The 10963-nt window shown below is 39.8% G+C and overlaps 2 protein-coding genes and 1 non-coding gene across 4 annotated transcripts; 2 read left to right on the plus strand and 1 right to left on the minus strand.

Annotated features, from left to right (window-relative positions):
* On the plus strand, positions 1 to 3672 carry haao (3-hydroxyanthranilate 3,4-dioxygenase). Its single transcript, XM_035605967.2, has 10 exons — positions 1 to 224; positions 379 to 457; positions 1061 to 1144; positions 1409 to 1515; positions 1601 to 1690; positions 1800 to 1843; positions 1936 to 2081; positions 2781 to 2849; positions 3042 to 3124; positions 3308 to 3672. The coding sequence occupies exons 1-10, from the start codon at positions 136 to 138 to the stop codon at positions 3378 to 3380; spliced, it is 864 nt and encodes a 287-aa protein (XP_035461860.1). The 5' UTR covers positions 1 to 135; the 3' UTR covers positions 3381 to 3672.
* Positions 3673 to 4227: 555 nt separating this feature from the next.
* On the minus strand, positions 4228 to 6092 carry LOC118283676 (transmembrane protein 229B). Of its 2 annotated transcripts, none has more exons than XM_035605970.2 (2): positions 5846 to 6092; positions 4228 to 4842 (listed from the first exon to the last, which is right to left on the minus strand). In XM_035605970.2, the coding sequence occupies exons 1-2, from the start codon at positions 5979 to 5981 to the stop codon at positions 4361 to 4363; spliced, it is 618 nt and encodes a 205-aa protein (XP_035461863.2). In that variant the 5' UTR covers positions 5982 to 6092; the 3' UTR covers positions 4228 to 4360. The 2 variants fall into 2 exon arrangements, with proteins under 2 accessions (XP_035461863.2, XP_035461862.2); XM_035605969.2 differs by having other exon boundaries at positions 5825 to 6088.
* A 2597-nt stretch (positions 6093 to 8689) lies between these two features.
* Positions 8690 to 8783, plus strand: trnai-uau. Its single transcript has 2 exons — positions 8690 to 8727; positions 8748 to 8783. It is a non-coding gene; the product is annotated as a tRNA-Ile (tRNA).
* Positions 8784 to 10963: the final 2180 nt, after the last annotated feature.

A 10963-nucleotide genomic window follows, 5' to 3' on the forward strand; every position in this document is an offset into this window, starting at 1 on the left:
CCGGCTTGCCCTATACACTGTCTTTACCCTATTCTGCTTTTTAGACTTTCAGTGTCAGTCACATTGTTTGAACTAGTCAGACTATCAGACCAGTCTTGTTAAACTACAGCAGATAGCCCAATTAGTTTTATAAAAATGAGTAACAATCCTCTTCTTGTGAATGTGGAAAACTGGGTTGCAGAGAACCAAAATGCTTTCCTGCCACCAGTGTGCAACAAGCTCATGTGAGTAATAAGTTTTACATTTTTCATGTCAGCCACATTGTTACATGTGTGTGAAATTACTGAAATTCTCCTCAAGGTGCACTGACAAATCATCAGCAAATTCCTATTGTCTATTTGAGGACACGTGAGTGCATTATTGTCTTTGAATCCTCAGGCATTTTCTCCAGTTGAATGTCATGTTTGTCGGAGGTCCAAACACCAGGAAGGATTATCATATCGAGGAAGGGGAGGAGGTAAGATGATAGCACTGATTTATTCTGTGTAAAATCTTAATACCACCACTGATGTACACTTCGCTAAACCGAGAGAAACAATTAGTCAAATCACTTCGCCTGGCTGCTGCTGCTACTTTCTTTTTTTGGGGTCCTGCTGTGTCAGACTTTGAACAGTCTCAAAGTATAATAGATCGTCATGTGGCAGCACATGGAATATACAAAATGCACTGACCTAAAGAGGTAAAACTTGAATAACATTTTAGATTTCTGGTAATTTTCTGCACTCTCTTAAATATCTATTTAATCATAAATGTTGAAATTTACCAAAATAGCATTGTACAACCACCCAAAACAAAAGCATTGATTCAACAGAACAAGAAACATCAATCTTTTTTATTCAACACATTCTTCTTTCTTGTCAAAACCTGGTGCCTGCTTTACCCACAATGCAACTCTACCACCAACAGTTATGTCAGACATTACTGTGTGTTATAACAACTGATGTAGCCTTGGACAGAGATGCGTCTAGTCTTCCCCAACCCCTATAAACACACTGATGTATAAAGTCCGCGCAGTTCCCCTTTAATTCTTCTTTTGTCCTCCTCTCACTGTTTCAAATAGTTATTCTACCAGCTGAAGGGAGACATGTGTCTGAAGGTGATTGAAAACGGCAAACACAAGGATGTGCACATCAGAGAGGGAGAGGTGAGTGCTTGTGGTTTTTTTAATAAAAAAATACTTTTAGTCTTCATTGGCTAATATTCTGCATTGTAAGTAAAGTATAACATTACTTTAAATGGAGTCCAACTGTAAAACAGTACAAACCCCTGCAGCCACTGCTCCTTTAAAACATTAAGGTTTTTCCGTTAATCAAAATAAACTGGTCACATGTTCAATGATCCAGTAAAATACAGAAATTTGTCTAATGAACTATGTCACACATTGTCATTTAATTTCCCCCTCTGTTAGATGTTCCTGCTGCCAGCTCGGATACCCCACTCCCCACAGAGACAGGCCAACACTGTGGGACTGGTGGTGGAGAGGAGACGACTGCTGACGGAGACTGACTGCCTGAGGTTCACTACTGTCTCTTCTCTTCTCTTGCAAGTTTTCTAAGTGGTTCAAAGGTGCATTAAAATTACTGTGTGTTGCTGCTTTCAGGTACTATGTGGACAACACAGCTAATATCCTGTTTGAGAAATGGTTTTACTGTGAGAATCTTGGAACTCAACTGGTGCCAATAATCAAAGAGTAAAGACGTCTTCCATCCTCCATTGTCCAATATACACTTAAAAACCGTCTCCATTAAATCACTGTATGTGCTTGACTACAGTTGTTGTTGTTAATTTTGTATTGGCAGGTTCTTGGCATCAAAGCAGTACAAAACAGGGGAACCGGATCCGAGTGAGTTGTACTGAAATTTCTTGTGATTCCCAATAGAATTTTATCAAGTCAGATCCCTGTGAATTGTGTCATTGTTGTTGTTTGATGAACAGACGAAGTCTTCAGACAGCCTCCATTCCAGATGAACACTTTGAACGTGATGTCGCCCTTCTGCTTCAAAGACTGGCTGGACAAACAGAGGCCATCGCTGGCGAGTGGCAGGCCCATCGACATGTTCGGAGCTCAGTTTGAGACAGAGGTACTTGGAGAAGTGTCTTGAACTTCAATGTTCATTTTATTCAGGCAAAGCTCGTGCTTGACTGTTTTTAGGTAGTGTTTTCAGTGGTGTAGATCCAAGTATGGACTTTTTGTCCTTATTCCAAAACATACAACAAAGTAGATATACTATTATATTCCTAGAGTGTGGAACTTTTCAGTCAAAGACAAACCTGTAAAAACCTGGGCACCCCTCTTTTATGTCAGTTTAAATGAAGGGTGGTCAGTTTTTTATTGTAGTGATATTGGGATTGAATGTAACAGATGGCCAGGGTTCTCCTATTTAACAGCAATAACATAGCAGTTCCAGATACAGCGCCAGATTTTCTGTCGGGTCAAATTTACCTATTTTTTGCCATGAGCAAAGGGTTAAAGTATTTAATGTACTTCAAGGGACAGCACTTGGCCCAAAGGGCGCAGGCTGTGAGGCGGAATCGCCATGGAAGAAAAACGTAATCCATATATTTTAGCGATATATGTTCTTAAATATCCCCATTCAATCTTTGTTTTGAGAGATTTCTTGAACCTTTCATTACATTGCTGTAGTCCCGTTGCATACAGGATCACTGTGAAATATGCTGTAACATAATTACTCTACATCTAAAAGAATATTAGTGCTCTTAACACTGTTTTGAAGATAGAAAAGATGCTATAACACTCTTTTTTTAAATGAACCCAACAGGCGATGGTGTTTGGACCTGGCCTGTCAGAGACAACAGTGCCTCAGAGTGATGTGTGGATTTGGCAGCTGGTATGTTTCATAAAAGTGTTGCTTCTGTAGCTTCACTTTGCCGTCCCAACAGTCTGTCAGTGGTGCTTAGATGCCGCTGCCCCTAAAGTGTGACGTATCTGTGTCTGAGCCTCTGTTAATCATTTTGTCCATCTTTACCTCGTCATTTTCTTCTTTTGTCACTCTCTTTCTCTCTCTCTCTCTGTCTCACAGGAGGGATCCTCCAGAGTCACTATGAATGAGGAAGAGTTCACTCTTTCTGCAGGAGACAGTTTACTTATTCCTGAACAGAGCCAGTGAGTAAATATTAACAATTAATGACAAACCTAGGGTCCACATTACTAGATACAAAAGCACTACAATTTCCACTTTGATGTAGTTTGAATGGGGCTGACTTAGCAATCATTACTTGAGATATTGCTATCGAGATTTTAAAATATGTGCACCTATAAAAAATCCTTCACTGGCTTCTTCTCCAGGTACCGGTGGCAGAGAGATGAGGCAACTGTTGCCCTGTTCGTCGTTCAAAACCCTGAGCGGAAGAGACCATGACCATGGCCTGCCAATTCACAAACACACAATAAATACACTTTATACTTCATGTAGGAGTGCACCATGCACTCATATGTAATAAGCTCCGTTACGTGTTAATGAAAGTCAACCTTCAATGAGTGATAATTCCCGAAAAGTTGTTGAAGCAGAAACTGTCAATTGCATTGTAGTTTCAAATGCTGCTGGTCAAAGGTTTTAAAACACCGCTGTTTTAGTTAGAGAAATGTATGTAGTTTAATATCTCAATGTAGTAAAGCACAGAACAAATAAACAGTTGGAGATTTTAAAAAAAGAAAAATGATCATGGATTTCTTCAATAGCCATACACACTTGTTGCATTTTTTTATGAGGCTAGTCAAACATTGGAAAGTTGGTCCCAACACTGGTGCAGAAGTTCTCACTAATGTGTTGCACTTGTAGTTTGTTTTCTTTCACCTCTTGTCCACTTCATCCCAAACCTGCTCCATGAGATTTAAAGTTGCTGCTCTTCATCCAAAAAAGGTTCTGGTTCTTTTCGTCTGATGTTTTGTGTCATTATGTTGCTGTAGGATGAACCTCTGACCAACCAGTCTGTCTTCCTTTGTTACTTGCCTCACTATTCTAACTGTACTAGAGACTACTGTACCTGCAGTACAGTATTGTGCTAGTAAAACATCAGAGATAATAATAACACTTCCTTTGTACAGACAGAGGGTTTGTAAGTCATTAACACCTGTAGGAATTGTTAGCATTAACTTTCAAGTCTTCATTTACTTCCAGTGGTGCAGGAAACCTGCCATTAACAAATTCCTTGATCCCTAAAAAAGGCCTGTTTTCTATACCACATTTTCATGATTTGTCAGTTTTTTATTGAAACAGATATGAGAGTGCTTCCAGTCTTCACAACCAACTCCTGGCAAGAAAGAAAATGGGCTTATTTTCCCCAAATGTCCAAAACTCATTTGGGACATATGAGATAACTCCAGACTGACATCACTTCACTAGTGCAGTCTTATCCTCAGGGTGTTCCTGATCACATGCTGCTCTGCTATGAATGCTGCCACAGCCCAGGGTAGTGCGTACTCCAGGGTCACCAGTCCTCCCAGATTGTACCTATAACCCGAGTAGTCCCAGGGACAGGCCCTCAGGAGCCTCAGGCCTGCCCCCCAGCTCATCTCCCAAAAGTAGATGAAGAGGGTGTAGGCCGTCAGGCGCACAGGCAGTGGCTGATGCTGAGCCAGCAGCCACGATCTCAGGCCCTCCATCAGGTAGATTGCGGTGGCGTACATGGGCAGCGCCCACAGGCTGGTGTGACCTGCCAGCCTCCTGTCTTGCGTGCTGCACCAGTCGCACACAGCAGTGAAGGCCACCTCACACAGGCAGCCGTGCAGTGCATACACATAGAGACGAACCAGAGCAGAGAGAGGACGACTGGAGCTGCCGCCAGGTTGTTCTGCCGGGGCTTCATTTTCAGCACAGCTCCCTGTCACACAGAAACTGAAATGAATGTACATCTTTGGCCCTCTTAGAGAGTTTTATGTACCTTCCCAAAACAAAAAAATATACTATATTTTAATTAGCTTTAGTATAAATTCACTATAATTTAGAGAGGGAAACCCAATCAACAGGGAAAAAAAAGCCAAACATTGAACTCTAGTTTACATTTCCTAATACCACAATAAAACCCTGTGTGTTGTTGTTTCCCAGATTTCCACCCAGATCATTAGAAGAGCTGATAATTCAACACTATGCGAGCTAGCCTGCTGGCTCCAGTTACTTAACATAACACAAAGCAAGGAAGGGAAGTGTACATCCCCAAATTTTTGAACTATTCCTCAAGTTAAAACATTTACTTAGCATTACGGACTCCAAGAAGAAATGCAAAACTTGTTCAGTGACAGCAGGGGGCGCTGCAGTCAGTGAATTTTTGTCCATATAAATTTGAGCTACACAAAATTGAGGGACAATTTAAAAAAATGGAAAGTGTGTTTTCTTTGACCATTATTAATACTACAGGGCTGTTTTTCTGCTTTTACTACTGTACACAGAAAATATATATATATATATATAATCTACTCAGTGTAAATACTCTCCTGTTTCGTCCCTTCTCCACAGGACACAGAGCATGGTGTAAGACATAGTGTACGTGCATGTGTACTATTAGCCTGTTAATGAGGATTAACAGGCTAATAGCCCAGCTTAGCTCAGTTGAAGGCTCAGAAAATCTTCACCAGGTTTTGACCCGGTACTAAAATATGTACCATTTTATTTTTAAAGTCTATCGGAGACTGTCATCGTCAGTTTATCTCTCCTCAAAGTACAATACAATCAACAAAATGATCAACAATAGCTTGAATCCAATCAACAACTGAGATAAGGATGCAGTTAACAAAAAAAACCCCATTAAACCTGAAAACGTCATATATGAATAATATTAAATAGCAGAAAATAGTAATAATTCTCACCTTGGTCATAGCTACATGTACCTTGTGTTCTCCTTTTCTTCAGTTGTCTCGTCTCCATCCCAGGGCAGCATGTGGGTCTCTGTGCCTTTGTAATCCTTTGCTTCCCTGTGTGTGTGTGTGTTGTGTGTGTGTGTGTGTGTGTGTAGTGTGCAAACATTAAGCTGCTCCATGTTATCAGTGAGACAGTGATGTCTCTGTCACAGGCTAAAGTTGTGAACTCAGGGAGAGGAAGGAGCAAACCTTCACCACCTGAGAAAAAAAAATTGTATGTGTGTTGGCTTGCACTACCACTACTAGTATTGATCCCACTGTGCCAGCTTGAATATTATATTTACTGCATAGGGTAAGTGTGCAAAAAAGTGCAGACTTAGTTGGCGGCATCTGCAGCTCCATTTAATGCTCTATGTTTCATGTTGTGGGCCAACTGGGGGTTTATCAGGGACACGGAATAACTGGGTGTGTCAGTGAAGCTGCTGTAAAATATGTACATATTTATAGTAGAATCGACTCACATACAGGTCTATTTTAGCCAGGCTAACGATATGGTTCAATGGATTGCAATATCTGCCTGTCGTTCGCTCCAGACCAAACTACTTGATGGAGATTTTGCACAACAATTAATGGAAGTACGATTTTAAGACTCTGGGTGCACATTGGAAATCATATGCTTCTTCCCAAGCACTAGTCATAGGCTCAGTTTTTCCAATACTTTGGTTTATGACCAAATATCTGTAAAACTAACAACATTAACATGCACAACTGCGAACACATCAACTAAGATGGGAATATGGTTGATATTACACCTGCTAAACATCAACATGTTGGCATTGTCACTGTAAAGTAAACTGTAAAATTGTAGGAAATGCATTAAAGTATTTTTCTCCATATCTAATTACAGAAATAATTAGTGTACTTGGACATGTTCAGAGAGCTTTAAACACATACTGTATAAATATGGACTCTGAGTTTCATTAATGTGCAGCATGCAGTGCAACCATAAAGTTTTTGACATTGTGCCACTGCTGGGTTCCGCGTGTTTGCCGTTTGTGCACTCTAATAAAACAGTTGAGGGATGGTGGACCTCTAGATCAGAGTCCAGTGGTTCTAGCAAACACACCTTTGGAGCAGCGAAGGGGGACTACGCTGCTGTGTGGGAGTCATTGACCATAAAGTTATCGAGCTGACAAAGGTCAGCCTCTTCCCTCAGTGGGCAACAGGGCTGACTGTGTGTCTATTGTAATGTTGTGTAATGGGCAGTTACCAATCAAAGTTTGTTTAGGGAAATTATAACTCTTTCTCTCTGAGAAAACCAAGAGCAGCTTCACCTGTTGCTCTCTGCAAAGTCAGCCACTGTCAGTCAGGCTAATGTGATGAACTGCATCCAACTTTAATTTCAGTTAATTGAGGAAGAAGAAGATGACATGAAGTGAAATTGGTATTATTTTGTGTATGGATGTGACTCAATTTAAGATGCAATAACATATGAGATTCAGTGAAGTGAGATTACTGTAGATGCAATTGGGCAAAATGAGAAGCTTCAGTAAATTATTGGAGAAGATGAGTAGTGTACTTAATACTACATGAATCAGTGAATGGTAGGTATATGGGATTAGGTGAGATGAGATAATATACAATGAGATACGAGGTGAAATGAAGAGAGATGAGACCGGTTAGATATAATTGAGTTGTAATGGGTCGAAATGATCCTCAGGGGAGATTAATCAACATGAGATGAGGGCATGACATGATATGACATGGGTTTGGATAATGGACAATTTAAGATAGGACAGTGACAGGATAAAGTGATCAGACGAGATGAGATTGGATGAGAATGTGTTTTTATGGGTTTATGTGAAATGGAGATCACTGAAGATCAGTAATGATACTTAAGCCATTGTCACCTCCAGTTGGTTAGATAGATAGATAGATAGATAGATAGAGAAGAACCACAAAAGTGCATTGAATGATTTATCTTCCATAAATAATATTCAGTGGCTAATTAAATGCCACTGCCTCAGCCAAGTGGATGTTGTGGTAGCAACAGACATACAGTTTTTTTATTTATATTTTCTTATTCATCTCGAACCATCAACAAAAACAAAAAATCTGATAAAAATACAGAAACAAAACACAAACAGATAAATCACTCAAAACAAGGATGCGTTCAAGAAGGAGCGGGGAGAAGCATAGATTTTATATAGTCCTGCCCCAACTTTACAATATCATATTATTGCAAAAAACCCCAACAACAAATATATGTATATATGCTGCATGTATATATGCAGGTCATACAAAAGCATACTGTACAATAATACACTAACTAAATTGCAAAAATATTATATTTAGGTTTCCTCCATTCTGTATTGGTCAAATATTATTTTCTTGTATCTATTTAGGTTAGGTTATGAACTGGATTTCAGTAAGAGTTTTTGTCATGGTATTTGTATGACGTCCTTAATGTCCCATGTTCCTATAATGACTGCACAGTCGTCTTTGATGGACAAACATTATATTTAACGGTTCACATTGTACCCAAATGAGACCTCCAATGAGGATGATACTCTAGAAACATATGTCAGTCATATTGTTCGGTTACGAATCGGATATTTGAGTCTGTCCCATGTACTGTATACAAAGAGGAGTGTCCAGGCGCTGCGCGTCTATCACGCATCGCGTTGTTGCGCAACGGTATCGCTGCGTGGACGTTTACTGAAAACACAAGTCCAGCATCGTGTTGTCGAACTTCGCCCTGAAACAAAACAGCGTTTACCAATGAAAAAAAGAAGAAAGAAAAGGTCATAATCGCCACTATTATTGTCGTTTGGTCACACGGTTATAAACCCCGCTGCGGCAACTGCACAGTGAGCTCCAGTGGCGCAATCGGTTAGCGCGCGGTACTTATATGACAGTACGATGCAGAGCAATGCCGAGGTTGTGAGTTCGAGCCTCACCTGGAGCAGTGTTTTGACAACAACCCGTTTTGCGCGAGTTGACTTTCTTTTTTGAAGTTACATGTCCCGCAACAAATTCTGGTCGCAGAGAATTCCTCACGCTGTCTCATTACGACCGAATCCACCCTCAACGAGAATGAGTTAGCAATACAGCTCACAAGGCCCCTTACAAATAGATCATACATCTGTGGGATTAATATATTGATCCGATTGAAGACATATCGAATGTCATAAAAGTGGATCGAGATATGTCACAATTATTCACTCATCACAAGTCAGTATGTAGACATTTTAAACACACCCAGAGGCAAAGGAATACATCGGTATTTCCATTGTCAAAACACAATTATTTTTTTTACATAAAATACACAAACCATCCGTTGTTTATATTTAGTGTCAAATCTGAGAACAAAACCATCATAAATATATTAACAAGACGTGCAATATACTATTATTTTCAGCACAATCTCTGAAGTAGTAATTTGGCTCGACCGTCAATAGGGGGCAGCATCTCCCCATCACTGCAAAGTTCCAATGAACTGAACTGGTAAAAAAAAAAGAAGACCCCAACAAATGACTCATGGATTTACAGTCACTTTCAGGATATTCTGACTTCATATTTTCATCGTGTAGTGAAGATTTACTAATAGTTTGATTGGGTATCAAATGTCTAATGGATATCAGATCCCATGGGGTTGATGTTAGATTTGATCTGCTTTCACAAATTGATATAAAATCTCACATCGTGCCCAATAGCCATCTTTAAAGAAATCAATACTTGAAGTTAAACACGTTCAGATTTGATTTTTGGATCGATTTCAATATGTCCAAACCCGCTATTTTTTTCTACCATCAATTTTCTAAACAGAATTTCCTCCATTTGATTGATTATTCCAATAAAAGTATAGTCTATGGATGAATTCCCCCTCTTAATTAGCACAACATGGTTTGAAGCTCCTGGAGGAATTAAAAAATGAATAACCATGCAAGTGATTGGATCATGACTCTCAAGTCAGTGTGGGTGAAACGTGTCAATTGTGTTAAATTAATTATCCTTGACTTGACGTGACAGTTTGTCTTTCTGCCGCTAGGGATCAGTGTTGCCCGCTGTTTGAACGTCCTGGTAGTTTTTTTTTTTTTTTTTTTTTTGATGCTTGAATATGACTGGCTGTGTCTCCTGTTTGAATGAAAACAGTTTGTCCAGTTTTGCTCTTCCCACATCTGCTCTCTATGTATGTATTCTGTGCGTCTCTGTGTGTTATGTCTCTGCACTTTTCACACAAGCTGACGCTATATGACCTGCACATATGGATCTTTGAATAGATTTTTATCTGTCGCTAAAATTTCGTGCCATGCGGAGTGAGTTATCTGGTTGCTCCTGCTCCTGCATACAGTAAAAGTTAAAAAGGGTATAGTCTTTCTTAACTTTGCCACGCTGTCCATTGAAATACCCAGAGTGGAGTAGAAGGAAAGCTTTGAAGATATGATTGGTGTTATGCATATGTGAATGGAAAGATGGAAAGACTTAGATATATGATATGATTAAAAAAAACTTTGATTCAGCATGCACACAGTCACTTTTAACCATCTTAAGGATGATATTCATGAAGGTCCCAAGCTAAAGAACAGCGAGGGCTAATGTAGAAAACATTCTGTGCTGAGTGACTTCAACTTGCTCCATTGTGAAAAGGCCAGATGCAGTGAGCGTGAGATCACCATTTTGCAAAACAAAGTTGTGAGTGTGTGTGTGTGTGTGCGCGCGCACGCGATCACTTGATTATCCATTAAAGGAAAGATTAGTCATATGGGATGGCAGAATTTCACCAAAACTACTGAAGACATTACAAAGTCTAATCTGATCGAGCAAACACACATTTGCCCTTTTTTTCTTTTCTTACATCTTCATCACAATCCCTATCCTCCCTGTAGCACACTTGCTCATACAAACATTTGCAGGGGGAGTCTTTTCATTCTGCCAGTGATGTCTTTTCTCCCTCTCCTCCCAGTCGTCGATTCATCTCCCCTCACTTAATTAGCGTTCGCGGTAAACCGGCCGTCTCCTCTCAAGATGACTTTATCTGTCTGCTTGTTAGGATAAATGTGACAGTGCAGTGACACTGAGTAAAGTGTGAACTTCATTCAGTTATCATTATAAAGTTATCATTATAAAGAAAATGAGGAAGAAGTG

This window comes from Scophthalmus maximus, chromosome 10 (assembly GCF_022379125.1).
Source record: "Scophthalmus maximus strain ysfricsl-2021 chromosome 10, ASM2237912v1, whole genome shotgun sequence".
Classification (NCBI taxonomy): Eukaryota; Metazoa; Chordata; class Actinopteri; order Pleuronectiformes; family Scophthalmidae; genus Scophthalmus; species Scophthalmus maximus.